Here is a 17103-nt window from a genome sequence, read left to right on the forward strand (position 1 = left end):
AAGAGATTGTTACATAACAGAAAACAAATTATTCCTCCCTGGGCACGTCTACACATGCAAATAATCCAGGAGCAGTGTACTCTCAAGTAAACTTTCCCGGGCATGTGTCTACGTGTGCAGACATGGGAGCAGATTTGCTGCTCCTTGCAGCAGACCGCTCCTGTTCCCTGCAGTCCTGCAACAGCAGCCAGGGGGGCATACTAGGCTCCCCCTGAGTGCTAGCCCAGGGGCCAGAAGATAGTTGTCTCCTGGCAGGGGCTGGGATATTGCTCTCTGCCCCGAGAATGCCTGCTGCCAGGGCATGCTGCTCAGCCACCAGAGCCTGGGTGGGGACAATGTCCCCCTGCCCCAGCAACAGGGAGGTCCCAGCCCCTGCTCTGTGATCATGGGGCCGGGGCTGGGAGATCCTTATCTCTCAGCCTGAATCCCACAGTTGTGGGCTTATCTCCCAGCACCAGCTCCACAGTTGTGGGACTCAGGCTAAGATAAGGATCACCCAGAGCTGACTTCATGACCACAGAGCTGGTGCTGGGAGAGAAGGATCACCCAGCTCGGCCCTGTGTCCGTGGGACTTGGGCTGGGAGATAAGAATCTCCCAGCTCCGGGCCCGCGATCGTGGAGCTGGCACTAGAAGCTCCCTGCTGCCAGGGCAGGGGGACATTGTCCCTGCCTAGGCTGTGGTGGCAGAGCCTGTCTTGGCAGCAGGCAGCTCCCAGGGACAGGGAGCAATCTCCCACCCCCTGCTGCCTGGCTGATCAGGAGCACATTTGCTACTTGCGAGTAGATTTAGTAGTAAATCTACTACTTGCGAGTAGATTTGCTACTTGTATTTGCAGGTAGCAAACTTACTTGTGATTAGAGCCAATTACTGCTCAATAGGTGTCTACACATGTAGACGCAGCTGCTTACTGCACAGTAATTAACTCTACTGTGTACTAAAGCATCTTGTGTAGATATGCCTCCTGGGTACAATTTTTTTTTGCATCATAGAGGCTGACAGAGAAAGCATTAATTTTCTTCAAGCTTATTTCTACAATCTTACTTTACTAAAGCTCTCAAAATGTTCCAGTAAAATCTCCACAGGTATCTTTTATTAGCTATCCCACAAACTTTCAACCTATGTGCTTAGAAGGTTGAAAACAGCAATGTGTTTAGCTCTGTAATTGCTCACTTTTTAAATGTGGCCTTGAGGGAAAATATCAGCATCTAAAATCAGCTTCACCCTAGCAACCAGAGATTCTACCCCTATGTCACAACCAAATTAAGTAGCGCCCATGTCACAAACAAGTAATAACCATTTAAAACAGTTTTTTCTGCACTGGGTTAACTAAGGGTTAACAATAATGATAGTAACCGCTTTTTTCTGTGCATGTCAAAAAGAAATTTATTGCTACGCCACTAACAGAGATAAAAACTTTTGCCTTCTTTGCTTTATATAAATCATTATAATTGGTCAAAGAAAACAAGGAGTAACCCTGTGAAAATAACACCCTAGTGAAGACTGCTAGATAATTGGCGATTCTAATTAGATATATGACGTGGCGAAAAACAATTGGCTATCATACAAACAAAACCCACTTACATTTTTCGCAAAGTCGAAGACAACTCTGCCCACACCTTGGAGTAAATCTGACAAATTGATCAGTTGTCAGCATCTTCCCGCCGCGACCTCCCTGGCGTACCCTTGCCCCGCATGCCCGATAAGCCGACCGCCAGCCCGTATATATATATCTGCAGAATAACTGAACGACGATCTCTAAGCTGTAACTAACTAAGTATCTCTGACCTCCGTCTTACACCACCTTGACGTGAGTAAACAATCTTGCTTTGCAACCGATAAGTGTCTGCCTAATTAATTCCACTCCAAGCATCACAAGTACCCGCCTGACGGCCTTCTAAGGCCCCGGACCCTTATCTGCCCGGGTGGGAGTCAGGGAGAGCTGCTGGCCGGCTGCCCTGGGTCCCGACATGGCGTCACGAACAGGATCAAGGGGAAATGCGATGGAGTAGGAATTAATTAAGAACTGCCCCTGGTGTAGTGGGGGGCGCTGTGTAGATAACGCGGATGAATTATGGGCCCACATCGCTTATCACCAAGCGAGTGGAGCGGAGTCAGGGTGCGTCAGCGGCTACTTCTTGCTGAGAGGAGAGGAGGGAGTTGGAAAGGAGTGGGCAAGCTCCGAGTGGGACAAAGAAAAGATGATTAATGTAGTGTCACTCCTACTGTGTGAAAATGCAAACTTAAAAACCCAGTTAGCTACAGTCAGCAAAGCTGCTGCGGAGATGGCAGCGTGCCAAAACCCTCCGTTGCCACCAGAAAATGGCACCGAGAAAAATATGAGCTGCCCGGAGGACCTGGAAAAGAAGGGCGGAGCCACAGAAGAACAGGCGGGACTCCACCCAGCTACCCCGCCCCAGGAGATGACGTCGCTCCCAACGGCCCCACCTCCGTCCCACAGGGAGGGGGCAACGAGCGAGAATCCGATCCTCTCATCAGACACAGTAACAACTGCAGCTGCCGCTCATCCTGTAACAATAACCAAGCAAGTAACCAACCCAGAGGGTGCAACCACCACCACCACCCTTGACGTCATCAAAGCATGCATGAAGATTTATGGAGAAGAGGATACCATCAACCTTCGCCTTCTCCTCAACCTGCTCGTTACTCAGCCAGCAGAAAATCTTTTAAGTCAACTTCCACGACTGCAAGCCCTTATAAAGTCAGCAACCGCAAACTCAGCCGTTGCCCTAAGCTATCTTACTGCATATCCAGTCGAACATCAAAAGCCAAGACATTCCCAATTCAACTTACGAAAGGAATCAAGACTGCCACCCCAGAGGACACCAGAGGAAAGAGCCATGTTTGGGTTCCTCCTAAACCACTTCACACTTACCACACAACGGCTACACGTCCTAGGAGATGTGGAACAACGACAACTGGCACATATACTAGGCTACCAATCTCGACCGATCCCGCCAACCGATCCGGGCCCCGGAGGCACCCACGCCTAACAGCGCACTCCGGATAACACCGCAGCCTGCCCCAACAAACAACTACTTGAAGGGGGCATCTATGAACTAGCGCTTCAAAAGCCCCAACCATGAAAGCCGAAGCTCAGCCGTAGACACCACACCATCGTCAACTACATCCGCGAGTGCACAAGGAAGTCATCTGCAAACCCGAGCAGTATCCTGGCTCCTACTCTGTGCTCCTAGAAGGCAATCAAACCTGGTCGCTCATCATAGCTCATCACAACTGGCTAACTCGCCGCCATGCTGTTCACCGAGTATGGCCACCCTTTTCTTTGTTTGTTTATCTGTTCATCTGTTTTGTCCCCTTACAGGCCCAGCGAAGACGAAGAAGCAATCTGTGACTGCCTGATCGCGAGAATCACCAAGCACCAACCTGCAACACACCCGGGTCGACGCCACAATGGCTGCCTGCTCATATGTCGCAAGCAGGGTCGTCGCTCTATTCCTGCAGTTACCAACAGATTTCTCAGCGAACAGAGCTGACTTCAAAACCTCCAACTCGGTCCTAAACCTTTTGTCATTGTAGGCCAAAGACACAAGTAACGATTCATTTTATGGTTTTTCTTTTCCTGTTAATGATCTTGTACGTATTTGTTTTGTTTTGTTTTAAAGCCTTTTCGAAACTTTACGCAGTGAAGCCAAGTCATAATGTTTTGAGTGGAAAGCTCTGAATTATTAAAAGAGAACAGCATTGATAATCTGAAGGTTTGGGGGATGTCACAGAAAGGTCAAGTGTAGACAAAAGCATTGAATGAGAGAGAGAAAAGAGAGAAAATTTTGCCTTTTTAGTTTGGTTTCTTAACTGGAACACAAGAGAGCACAAGAGACAAATGTGAAGGCTTATTGTATGTCGTAGGTGGATGGAGAACAGGAAGTGTCAAATCGTTGAGAGAAAAAGCAAGTAGTGATGCATGACAAGGTTGATGCGTTTCGACAATCTTAAGCAAAGAAATGAAAAAAATTGCGGAAAATGCCAAACCGACTCTCGGGTATAGGCCAAGGTTGGCTATCAGACCTCTTCCGTTGGTTTGGGTGGGACGCGTGATCATGGTTCCTCAACTTATTAATACCCTTCATTATGCTTTTGTTATCAATTGCTATATTTGTGTGTTTTGGTTGTTGAATTTTACGATATCTCAAAACAAAGTTAACCACGCTTTTTGCTTTTGTATACACCCGCTTGCGAAACACTAACAATGATGAACAAAATGGTCTGTACATAAACATGATGTTACTTGCTGTGCCATGGGCAAGGGGGCATGTCACAACCAAATTAAGTAGTGCCCATGTCACAAACAAGTAATAAACATTTAAAACAGTTTTTTCTGCACTAGGTTAACTAAGGGTTAACAATAATGATAGTAACCGCTTTTTTCTGCGCATGTCAAAAAGAAATTTATTGCTGCGCCACTAACAGAGATAAAAACTTTTGCCTTCTTTGCTTTATATAAATCATTATAATTGGTCAAAGAAAACAAGGAGTAACCCTGTGAAAATAACACCCTAGCGAAGACCGCTAGATAATTGGCGATTCTAATTAGATTTATGACGTGGCGAAAAACAATTGGCTATCATACAAACAAAACCCGCTTACATTTTTTGCAAAGTTGAAGACAACTCTGCCCACACCTTGGAGTAAATCTGACAAATTGATCAGTTGTCAGCGTCTTCCCGCCGCGACCTCCCTGGCGTACCCTTGCCCCGCATGCCCGATAAGCCGACCGCCGGCCCGTATATATATATCTGCAGAATAACTGAATGACGATCTCTAAGCTGTAACTAACTAAGTATCTCTGACCTCCGTCTTACACCACCTTGACGTGAGTAAACAATCTTGCTTTGCAACTGATAAGTGTCTGCCTAATTAATTCCACTCCACGCGTCACAAGTACCCGCCTGATGGCCTTCTAAGGCCCCGGACCCTTATCTGCCCGGGTGGGAGTCAGGGAGAGCTGCTGGCCGGCTGCCCTGGGTCCCAACACCCTATACAAATTCTGTATGATAAAGACTCTTTAGAAATCCTAAATAGCCCTTTGCTACACTGAGGTTTCCACAACAGTTGTATCCATATTAATCATTGTTCACAAGGGAAATGCCTGTTTTTTCCTAACTTTGTGGTTTACCTTGATATAACCAGCTTTAAATGCTGCAAATTGGGTGACTTTCTCAGACTTATGTTTTAAAATGTTGACAATGATTTCAGATGCAAGGCGTTCATGTCTCTACTGGCTGTAACCTAAAGAAAACAATAATAAGGACTGTAGTTTGAACTCAGTGTTTTAACTCCAATAGGCAGGCCAAGGAAAAGGCATTGAAATACATAATGGGTGGGATTTTCAAAAGTGCTTTAGGGCACTGACCACTCAACTTTTGTCACAACTGTTTGGTGCATGAGACTGAGAAGTGATAGCATGAAGGGTGTGTTTTAATGTACTTGCTGCCAGATATTTTTTAGTTTGGTGGTTCTGGTAGTTTAATATAAAGAGACATTCTGTTTTAAGTGTAATATTGCTAGTGACCTCTGGGACAAGACTTGGGGTAGCTTGAGTGGTCAGGCTCGTCGGGGGGAGGGGAGTACGAGGACAGGGGAAGCTGTGGACCACCAAACCATGTGGCACCCACAAGGACAGCCCAGCCTGAAGGAGAACGTTGGAAACCTGAAAGCCATGGGGAGACCAGCACTACGAACAGGTAAGAAACAAGAAGGTAAGAAATAAGGGGCCCCTTGGGACTCGGAGCGGGGGGGCAGCAAAGGCACCAGTCGCAGGGCTCAAGTGCCTATATACTAACGCTAGGAGCATGGGGAACAAGCAGGATGAACTAGCGCTCCTGCTTGCACTAAACACCTATGACTTAGTGGGGCTAACAGAGACCTGGTGGGATTCATCCCACGACTGGGCAGTACATATTGAGGGTTATAGATTGTACAGAAAGGACAGGTTGGGGAAGAAAGGGGGGGGGGGGTTGCACTTTATGTCAGCGAGCAATATACATCAACCCTCATCAAGACAGAATCCGAGGTTGAGGAAGTAGAAGGATTGTGGGTTAGGCTACATGGGGGGCAAGGAGAAAGGGATTTGGTGGTAGGGGTCTGCTACAGACCCCCACACCAAGGGGAAGAAATAGATGTGGGGCTCCTGAGGCAACTCTCGGAGACCATAAAAGCTAAAGAGGCGGTAGTCATGGGGGACCTAAACTACCCGGACATCTGCTGGGAGACGCAGACAGCAAGGTCCCATCGCTCACGCAGGTTTCTAACCTGTGTACAGGACCTCCACCTGACACAGGACGTGCATGGTCCCACTAGGGGGAATGCCATACTGGATTTGGTATTGGCAACAGGAGATGACATGATAGGGGACCTCCAGATCGGTAGCCATTTGGGAGACAGCGATCACCTAATAATAGAATTCAACATAAGACGTCGAGTGGGTAAGGTAACTAGTAGGGTGAAAGTGCTAGACTTTAGGAAAGCTGATCTCAATGCACTCAGGTGATTAGTCAAGGACGCACTGCAGAGTAGGAGTTTTGAAGGGATGGGAGCACAAGAAGGGTGGCTGTGCCTTAAGGAAACGATCCTTCGGGCACAAAGCAAGACGATCCCCGAGTGAGGCAAAAGAGGGAAAGGGGCCAGGAGGCTTCCATGGCTGACCAGAGAAATCCAGGGCAGCCTAAGGGCCAAAAGGGGAGCACGTAAAAAGTGGAAACAGGGTGAGATCACTAAAGATGAATATACCTCCTCTGCTCGTGCTTGTAGGGAGGCAGTTAGGCGGGCCAAAGCTACCATGGAGCTGAGGATGGCAACCCAAGTAAAAGACAACAAGAAATTTTTTTTTAGATATATTGGGAGTAAAAGGAAGGCCCAGGGAGGAATAGGACCGCTGCTAAATGGGCAGAAACAATTGGTGACAGACAGGGGGGACAAGGCTGAACTCCTCAACGAGTTCTTTGCCTCAGTGTTCCTAAGCGAGGGGCACGACAAGTCTCTCACTGGGGTTGTAGAGAGGCAGCAGCAAGGCGCCAGACTTCCATGCGTAGATCCTGAGGTGGTGCAGAGTCACTTGGAAGAACTGGATGCCTTTAAGTCGGCAGGCCCGGATGAGCTCCATCCGAGGGTGCTGAAGGCACTGGCCGACATCATTGCAGAGCCACTGGCGGGAATATTCGAGCACTCATGGCGCACGGGCCAAGTCCCAGAGGACTGGAAAAGGGCTAACGTGGTCCCCATTTTCAAAAAGGGGAGGAAGGAGGACCCGGGCAACTATAGGCCAGTCAGTCTCACCTCCATCCTTGGTAAAGTCTTTGAAAAAATTATCAAGGCTCACATTTGTGAGAGCCCGGCAGGGCAGATTATGCTGAGGGGAAACCAGCATGGGTTCATGGCAGGCAGATCGTGCCTGGCCAACCTAGTCTCTTTCTATGACCAGGTTACGAAACGCCTGGACACAGGAGGAGGGGTGGATGTCGTATACTTAGACTTCAGGAAGGCCTTCGATACGGTATCCCACCCCATACTGGTGAACAAGTTAAGAGGCTGTGATGTGGATGACTACACAGTCCGGTGGGTGGCGAATTGGCTAGAGGGTCGCACCCAAAGAGTCGTGGTGGATGGGTCGGTCTCAACCTGGAAGGGTGTGGGCAGTGGGGTCCCGCAGGGCTCGGTCCTTGGACCGATACTCTTTAATGTCTTCATCAGCGACTTGGACGAGGGAGTCAAATGTACTCTGTCCAAGTTTGCAGATGACACAAAGCTATGGGGAGAAGTGGACACGCCGGAGGTGTTACCAAATTTGCCCATTACTTTGGGGTGTGCTCATTTATTAAAGGATAGTTTCTAGGGTCTTGGTGATTCTGTCAATGTGCTGCTTGTGTTACTATATGGAGCTGTATTTCTCCCTTCTGCAAGCCCTCACCCCCAGTGGAGCTATCTTGCAGGACTCAATCTCAATGGGACTGGGTTCCTCCAGTCACCAAATCAGTCATACACACAAACACACACACACTAACGTGACACGCCTGACCTGGCCGGGCTGATCAGCATGGACAGGCTGACACCCTCATATGCCAAGAATCAGTTCATAAGAGCAACAATAAAATGCAGTCAGACACAAGCACACAGGTAAACAGAATCCCTCTAAATCCGGCTGGGTGTCCAGCTGACACCCTCATGGGCCAGCGTTCAGTTCATAAGGGCACGTCTGAGTCAAACTGGGTCAATCAGCCTGTACAAGCTGATCCCCTTATGGGTTTCAAACTCAGCACGTCCCAATCTTTGGCCTCTTGATGAGCAGACCCCACAATATTTTAGGCTTCACAGGGATCTTTAGCATAGGTAAAAGAAGCATTGCTGCAGAGCACGGGAGGAAAAAGAAGCAGAGAAGGAAAAATATACCCAATTACTACCCGTTTGCCTATAAAAGTTATTTATTGCTAAGCATATGAAATATATAATAGTACTAGAAGTAATAGACATGCAAAAGAAAAACAAACACAAACAATGACAATACTACCCTGGTTTCACTAAGTATTTGGGGAAACTTAGCTCAAGCTTAACTGATACAGGTCAGGTTCAGAAGTTTATGCCTAGAAAGAAGAGAGAACGCTGGGAATCTCACCGAGTCCACGGTACTCAGGCTGCAAAGCTGACAGGCACAGTCCATAGCACAATCCTTGAAGAGAGAGACGATCTGTTCTTCCAGCGTCCCAAGAACGACAGGGGATGGTGTCAGCACAGGAGTTTTCTTCTTCTTCTTTCTTTCTTTCTTCTTTTAAGCACACACACTTACAGATTTTTATACCCTCAGTTCAGCTGCTTCGAAGCACCCTCAGTAGTGTAAATCATTGTCTTTTCTATTGACAAGGGGTTATCTGGTTTGGACCATCTCAGGAAACTGATTGATAATCAGGAAACACTTAAGATAAGGGAGTAACCCAAATACTTGGGAGCCAGCTTGAGATTCCTATGGATGGCAGATATCCTGATGGGATATCTCATGGTTTCTTCAGGAACAATAGATAGCTTGCAGAATCAGGATTTTGGATTTTTACTTGTTATGCACAAGCCTCAGCTTAGCATGACTTTTCCAGATTTTACTATAGGCTTTTAACAGACTTAAAGCAATTATTGGGGTGCTCATAACCTTTTGTGAAGAGGACTCCCACCAGTCGTCTCGGGAAAGATACGACAACACCTGGGATTAGGGCTCCAGCAGGCTGGATGCTGTGATGAACCCTTAACCATTGTTCAAATGTTGCCCATACCCCCTCTGACTCGGTCTCTTGCCTCAGCATTCCCTAACCCAGCAACCGAGTTTTAGTCAATCAAGTTTAAATAGGCCTCCCATAGTGGGACCGGGGAATGTACGGCCCGAGATGCCTATTAAACTTAGAGCTGTGTGTGTGTGTCTGGGGGGGAAAAGTCCTTAGCAAATCCAGATTAGAACTGGTCTGATAAATGCTGAGCGGGGTGTGTGTGAACATGGGTTAATTAACATTGGAAGCACAGATTCCCCATCATGCAGCGCTCTCCTGCTTCTCTGGTCCCAGAATTCACTGCAGTCTCTGCTTCAGGCTTTCTGTTTTCCATCTCTCATGTAAATGAATGGTCATCTGGTTCCATCTCGGATGCAAATGAGACCGAGGGCAGTTGTTCACTCTTATCACCCTTATCTGGAGAGTTTTAGGTGCGTCTCTCACTGCATCTTAATCAGTTTCATTTATGTGGGGGGGGGGAGTCCTTGTGAGTCAGACAGACTGCATCCTGTGCCAGGGTTGCCCAAGAATACAGAGCTGAGACGTAACAGAGGGCAGGGAACAGCTGCAGGCAGACCTGGATAGGTTGCACAAGTGGGCAGAAAACAACAGGATGCAGTTCAACAAGGAGAAATGCAAAGTGCTGCACCTAGGGAGGAAAAATGTCCAGCACACCTACAGCCTAGGGAATGACCTGCTGGGTGGCACAGAGGTGGAGAGGGATCTTGGAGTCCTAGTGGACTCCAAGATGAACATGAGCCGGCAGTGTGACGAAGCCATCAGAAAAGCCAATGGCACTTTATCGTGCATCAGCAGATGCATGACGAATAGGTCCAAGGAGGTGATACTTCCCCTCTATCGGGCGCTGGTCAGACCGCAGTTGGAGTACTGCGTGCAATTCTGGGTGCCACACTTCAAGAGGGATGCGGATAACCTGGAGAGGGTCCAGAGAAGGGCAACTCGTATGGTCAAGGGCCTGCAGACCAAGCCCTACAAGGAGAGACTAGAGAAACTGGACCTTTTCAGCCTCCGCAAGAGAAGGTTGAGAGGCGACCTTGTGGCTGCCTATAAGTTCATCACGGGGGCACAGAAGGGAATTGGCGAGTATTTATTCACCAAGGCGCCCCCGGGGGTTACAAGAAATAATGGCCACAAGCTAGCAGAGAGCAGATTTAGATTGGACATTAGGAAGAACTTCTTCACAGTTCGAGTGGCCAAGGTCTGGAACGGGCTCCCAAGGGAGGTGGTGCTCTCCCCTACCCTGGGGGTCTTCAAGAGGAGGTTAGATGAGCATCTAGCTGGGATCATCTAGACCCAGCACTCTTTCCTGCTTATGCAGGGGGTCGGACTCGATGATCTATTGAGGTCCCTTCTGACCCTAACATCTATGAATCTATGTAGCAATCCAAGGCTGGGAGTTTGTGTTCAACTGTACAGAAGCAGCTGATGGGAAGAAATGGACCATTTAGGAAATACTGAGAAAGGACAGAGTTGTTAATCAGACTGGGGGCGAAAGAAGAGGAGTAGTAGTGTATCAAGACAATCCTCTTCCTTTACATAGTTAAATGTTCCCAGCTCAGCTTTCATGTCCTCTTGTTCAGATGCTCAGTGTGATTATTGGCTAGCTGCTGAAATGCTTTCTGGGAACAGGGGAAGATAATATCTTTTGTAAAGTAGAATTCCCACCCATAAAACAGAGAGGCTGAACAGCAAGCTGTGGATTTTTTTCCTGTTTACAGTGAACAGGGTGGAAATTAGAAATTCAGGAGAAAACCTGAAAATCTTGCAGTTTAATGTTTAACTGCAATACATATCAGGGGTGTAGGTTGTAGCTGTGTTGGTCTAAGCACATGGGCAGACAAGGTTCTTTGAGTAAATCCAATATCTTTTATTAGACCAGCTCAAATCATTGGAAAAATTCTTCTTAGCAAGCTTTTGGGCACAAACCCCCTTCATCAGGCTGAGGTAGCATCTGCAGTTGGTCTGTGCTCTTCCTGGATGGAGTGGTAAGGCAGCCAGAGACCACTACTTATGCAAAAAAGCCAGTCAGTTAAAATGTAAATTGAAGTTGTCAGTAGGTGAGAGGCGGGTGTGGGGGTGGAGGAGAAGAGAAATGAAAGTGGCTGTAGTCAAAGGATGAGAGACAGGAAGGTGGGGAGGGGAGGAGAAGGGGTTATAATGTGTCATAAATCCAATGTCTATATTTAATTAATGATCTTTTGTATCCAGTAGATTGATAAAGTGAAGTTCATAGGCTCATCTGTAGAAGATAGTTTGTAAATTCCCCTTGAGGATTAAAACAGAGATTGGAGATAGGGTGGTTTTCTTGTGAGAAATGTGCCCCCACCGGTAATTGGGTATTCTTGTCTTTGATAGCTTTACCACTCCATCCAGGAAGAGCACAGACCATCTCCAGACACTTCCTCAACCTGATAAAGGGCATTTGTGCCTGAAAGCTTGCTAAGAATGTTTTTTCCAACCATTTGAGTTGGTTTATACATATCAGTGGGTAATTTAAAGGTGCATACCATAATTTAGATGATTTCAAACCATAATTTCAATGATGGGAATAGTTAGATATTCTGGTGATGCACAAAGTATAAAAACTGAAAGATCTTTCTGGCTAGATATAACCTTGTCCCAAAATGATTCTGTTAGAGGAATGAATAAGTATAATGGTTTTTATATGATCATAATTTTAAAAGTGGAAGAAAAATCATTTATGTTGGTAGATCTTAATAAACCACAATTAGTAGATGGCTGATTTTTAGATATGAAGGAGTGTTGAGTCACTTTGCACTTAGTCAGGTACTGTCATAGAAACTTTACCATTCTCTGGTTTAGGACGATGATGACTGTGAAGAGGATGAATGTCCTGAAATTAGAGGACCCCTGAAATCAGATAGCAGGCTAGAGTTTTTAGATTGAAATTTGCTGCATAGTGTTCCAAATATGCAAATAATAGAAGGGGAATTTTTATAGAGAGTTGTCTTTTTTATCTTAGTATTGTTTAAGGTGACCTGATAAGATTTAATTTTAAAATAAAGCTATATAAGTACTAAAGTGGCTAATAATAATAGTCTAGGGAACAGTGATTACAACTGAATAAATTACAAAATTTTACCATTAAAGGATTTTTGCTATCGATACACGTGATAAATGTATCCATAATGTTGTGAAGAGTAGGTATATTAAATGGGATAAGCTGGACATTTGTAAGAGATACTGTTGATGAAAAAGAGATAAAATTAATGGAAGAAATGGATTTTGGTTATGCAGCACTGGTAGCATTATGTAGAGCTTTGCATGCAATATAAATGAATGACAAAACATTGTTTAATTTTGAACCACAAAAGAGCTATAAAAAATGATACAGAAAAATCTTATTGTGTCTTTCTATTGCAGTAGTCACCAACCAGTGGATCTCAATCTACTGGTAAATCTCAGAGCCTCTTGCAGTAGATCTTGAAGCCTCTTGGAGTCGATCTGAGGGTGGGGTGGGTGGCTGAGTGCCTGTGTGCATTGTGCCCCAGCCCAGCACAGTCAGTCTGCGGGGGAGGAAAGGAGTGGAGGGCTAGATAGAGGCCCCTGAGGTGAGGGACAGTGCTGCAGAGGCTGGAGTAGGGGTAAGTTGAGTGGGGCCCTGGCTGGGTGGGACTTACCTGCTGGGGAGGCACGCCCGCAAAAAATTTTATCTCCCCACCACCCCACTTCCCTCCCCACAGACTTACCTGCTGGACGGGCAGGAGAGAGGGGTGGCAGCGGCACACGGTATATCTTAGGTGGCTTTTAAATGCCTCCTAGACAGTTTTTCCTCGTATCTAACCTAAACTTCCCTTGCTGCAACTTGAGGCCTTGGCAATTGTGGCCTTGGGTCCACCACGATCCACTGGCTGGAAAATTGGCTCCATGGTCGGACCCAGAGGGTAGTAATTAATGGAAGTCACTCATCATGGTGTCCTGTGACCAGTGGGGTCCCCCAAGGCTCTGTCCTTGGACCCATGTTGTTCAACATCTTCATTAACGATGTGGACACTGGAGTCAGAAGCGGACTGGCCAAGTTCACCGACGACACCAAACTTTGGGGCAAAGCATCCACACCAGAAGACAGGCGGGTGATCCAGGCTGACCTGGACAGGCTCAGCAAGTGGGCAGACGAGAATCTGATGGTGTTCAACGCCGATAAATGCAAGGTTCTCCACCTTGGGAAGAAAAACCCGCAGCATCCTTATAGGCTCGGCAGTGCTACGCTGGCTAACACTGTGGAAGAAAGAGACTTGGGGGTCATAATTGACCACAAGATGAACATGAGCCTGCAATGTGATGCTACGGCTAGTAAAGCGACCAAAACACTGGCTTGCATCCATAGATGCTTCTCAAGCAAATCCCGGGACGTCATTCTCCCCCTGTGCTCGGCCTTGGTGAGGCCGCAGCTAGAGTACTGTGTCCAGTTTTGGGCCCCACAATTCAAAAAGGATGTGGAGAAGCTTGAGAGGGTGCAGAGGAGAGCCACATGCATGATCAGAGGTCAGGGAAGCAGACCTTACGATGACAGGCTGAGAGCCCTGGGGCTCTTTAGCCTGGAAAAGCGCAGGCTCAGGGGTGATCTGATGGCCACCTATAAGTTTATCAGGGGTGACCACCAGTATCTGGGGGAACGTTTGTTCACCAGAGCGCCCCTAGGGATGACGACTAGGTCGAACGGTCATAAACTACTACAAGACCGTTTCAGGCTGGACATAAGGAAGAATTTCTTTACTGTCCGAGCCCCCAAGGTCTGGAACAGCCTGCCGCCGGAGGTGGTTCAAGCGCCTTCATTGAACACCTTCAAGATGAAACTGGATGCTTATCTTGCTGGGATCCTATGACCCCAGCTGACTTCCTGCCCTTTGGACAGGGGGCTGGACTCAATGATCTTCCGAGGTCCCTTCCAGCCCTAATGTCTATGAAATCTATGAAATCCTTGTCCTGTCATCTTTCACCACTGAGAACAGTCTTGCTCCATCCTCTATGGAACTCCCTTCAGATATTTGAAGGCTGCTATGGTAAAATAATCTATCTTTCCACAAAAACATATCCTGTCTTAATATGGAGTCCATAAAGATTGTAGATTTCATTAAAGTGAGTCCTGTGGTGTACAGTTAATGTTGCAGCAAATTTTCCTATGTTGAAATTTGCCTACTTTTGAGTTTGCAAAATGCTCATAAAATTACAGCAATATTATGAAATATGAAATATTTACAATGTAACTCATATGAAAATGAAGAGTGATTGTAAAGTTTTATGGCATTTGTTTTCTTTTACCAATTTCAAGAAATGTTGGTTCTGGTTTGTAGAAGTCACAAGGGCAAACACAAGGTGCTGGTTCTGGTTCTTTTCTTTTGAAGCCTGCTCTAAATTTGTAAGCCAGTCACAAAGATGCCATGTGTGGCTGCAGGAGGAAGCAGTCTGGGGCTGTGGGAGCCCAACGTGACATCCTGCAGCCACAGCCTTTGGGGCAAGGCGGAAAAGAAGGGCTAGAACTTACCATATCATGGGGTGGGGGATGCAGTCGTGACTTGTCTAGTCCAACGTTTGTAATTTTGTTTACACTTTGAGTTATAAAAAAAAATACATGTTATGGCCACTGGTGTCCTGTTTTTGTGTCCTGATCTCCTGATGGCTAAGATACTCTTCCAGTGGGCTGGAATAATGAGATGGAGAACCTAGATGTGAATTATGAAGTTTAGTTGATATTATCAACTACTGCTATGACAAAACACTGTATCGTAAGTGTCTGTCTGTCATTGTGTATCCACACATCCCACCAGACCTGGGACAGGTAGTTGTTCATTAAATGTTATTGGGTGCTATTGAGGAGGAAACATTTTGGGATTATGGGGTAACAGAGAGCTAAGCCAAATAGTTTGGACAGATTTGTCTGTGAGGATCTGGTGTATGGAGCAGTGGGAAGGTACCAAAGGCCAAACAAATAAGAGTATGTATATTGACTCTCAAAAAACCAGGAAGCTTGGGGCAAGAGCCAGGAAGTATATAGATGTTTTCCCAAGCTTTCTGAACCCAGAGAGACCCCCCAAGGCCCTCTGTGGAGGGAGTGAGCTTAGAGCGAGGGCCATTGCCTTCATTATATTTGCTGTTCTATAAATGATCTGTGTTCTCCTGTGCTTCAGCAAGACAGTATTTTCAGAACTCGTGTACAAAGCCTGAATGCATGTGTTTGCCCTTGTGTATTGCAGAGAGACAATAACAAAAAGGCTCACACCTTTGGGAATGGATGTACTTAAGCTATTGGGAGGGGATGTGAGCAGTTAGCTCCAGTCACAGCCATCCGTGTAGCTGCCTTGGTCCTAACCTCAAGTATAAGCAGGCAAAGCCATGATTTACACTGAGGTGGTTTATCCCCGTTTCAAGCAGGAACAAAGTGAAATTCTACTGATCACACCCTGTGACAGGTTTGCCGCTTTCCGGGTTTGTACGGACAAAGTGACTTCAGAGGCTGAGATTCCTCAGATCTTACATTATCATGTTACCAGCTTCAGCATTTTGGCCAGTGGAGAGATATCACATGTGATCTCACCCCTGGCCTATCCATGGCATGGTGAAGCTCTTTCTGCAAAGGCCTTTTCAGACCAACAGCTGAGAGAGTAATTTTCTCAGATGAGCAAATGGGGGAATAACCAAGAACCCAAAACAATAACCTCACCACAGACTGTGAAAATCAGTGTTGTGCTCTGCTACTCTTGTGTCATCATTCACTATATATTTAGATATTAGCATTTCCAGAGCTGCTCAGCATTTAATGCTTCTGTTCATTTGGTCAGTTGGAGGCTTTTCAGCCTCTCTGAAAAGCAGGCCTGGAGGGGCATTACAGTGCAAGACACCGCATATGGGTAATTTCTTTGAACACAGGTTAAGATAAAGTTTTCCCCCTCACCGTGTCTTCTTCCTCCTCCCCCTCTTCCTTGCAGCCTATGCTACTGGATTCCCAAGGTGGGGGGCAGGCAGTCTCTTCACATCTGTGACCGGCACGCGAGCAGGATGCATTGCCTCCTTTAAGAAGAAGGAGCTACATGTCCCTGGGAAAGGGGTGGGGGAACGGTTGCTAAAAATACCGTCCTATGCTGCGGAGTAATTGACAAACGTGCCATGCCTTGGATCGAGCAGAGTGGTCCATTCCCTGCTGCTGCTTCTGCTGATGCTGCCTCAGTCACTGCAGTGAGTGTGCTGCAGTCCCTCCTCAGCCTGCACATTCTCGTCAGGCCGCCCATGCTGCAGCCGGATCCAGCAGGCATGCTCACCTTCTTCTTAGTGACTGGTGGCTCCATCTGGCTGTTCATGGGTAAGTGCTTTTTAGCTCTCCCCATCCCCTCCCCCTCCCGACTGTTACCTTTTCACCCCTTTCTCCCCATTTATTTCTATTTCCCCTCTGTTCTGTATTGTTATTTTTTAATCCTTTTCTTTTTTCGCTGTTAATCAGGCGTGGCTGCCTGAATGTTACACGAGAAGCAGAGATTCCATTCTCCTCCAGCCAGAGGGGAACCATAGCTTGGGATCTTTACCAATTAGGACTTTTATGAAATGACCTCTGTGCATTTTTCCTTTATTCTGTTTCAGCTGCTCAGCACATTCATTGCTCCTCTCTCCCCTCCCACCAGCTGTGCCCTAAGGTTATTTCAAATGCAGTTAAAGAAAAAGACAGAAAGAAGCGAGCAATTGAAAACTCACATGGCTTAAATTCAAAGATTACTCTTCAGTGTAATACTGTGTACATGTAATTTTGAAAATAGTATGGTGAAATATTAATGCAGCTTGGTTAAA

At 46.6% G+C, this 17103-nt stretch overlaps 1 protein-coding gene across 3 annotated transcripts in view; it reads left to right on the plus strand.

Annotated features, from left to right (window-relative positions):
* Window positions 1-982: 982 nt before the first annotated feature.
* ACSL6 (acyl-CoA synthetase long chain family member 6) overlaps window positions 983-17103 on the plus strand; it is a 120145-nt gene continuing 104024 nt past the window's right edge. The window contains exons 1-2 of one of the 3 annotated variants that reach the window (XM_059712851.1): window positions 983-1808; window positions 3345-4853. Coding sequence is in view for 2 of the 3 variants with exons in the window: in XM_059712852.1 (XP_059568835.1) it covers window positions 16432-16624 (193 nt within the window). In the remaining variant the exon portion in view is untranslated. Of the gene's footprint in view, window positions 1809-3344; window positions 4854-16375; window positions 16625-17103 lie in introns of those variants that run through there. The other 2 variants (XM_059712852.1, XM_019478637.2) reach the window with 2 other exon arrangements.

Source organism: Alligator mississippiensis, chromosome 9, assembly GCF_030867095.1.
Source record: "Alligator mississippiensis isolate rAllMis1 chromosome 9, rAllMis1, whole genome shotgun sequence".
NCBI lineage: Eukaryota > Metazoa > Chordata > Crocodylia > Alligatoridae > Alligator > Alligator mississippiensis.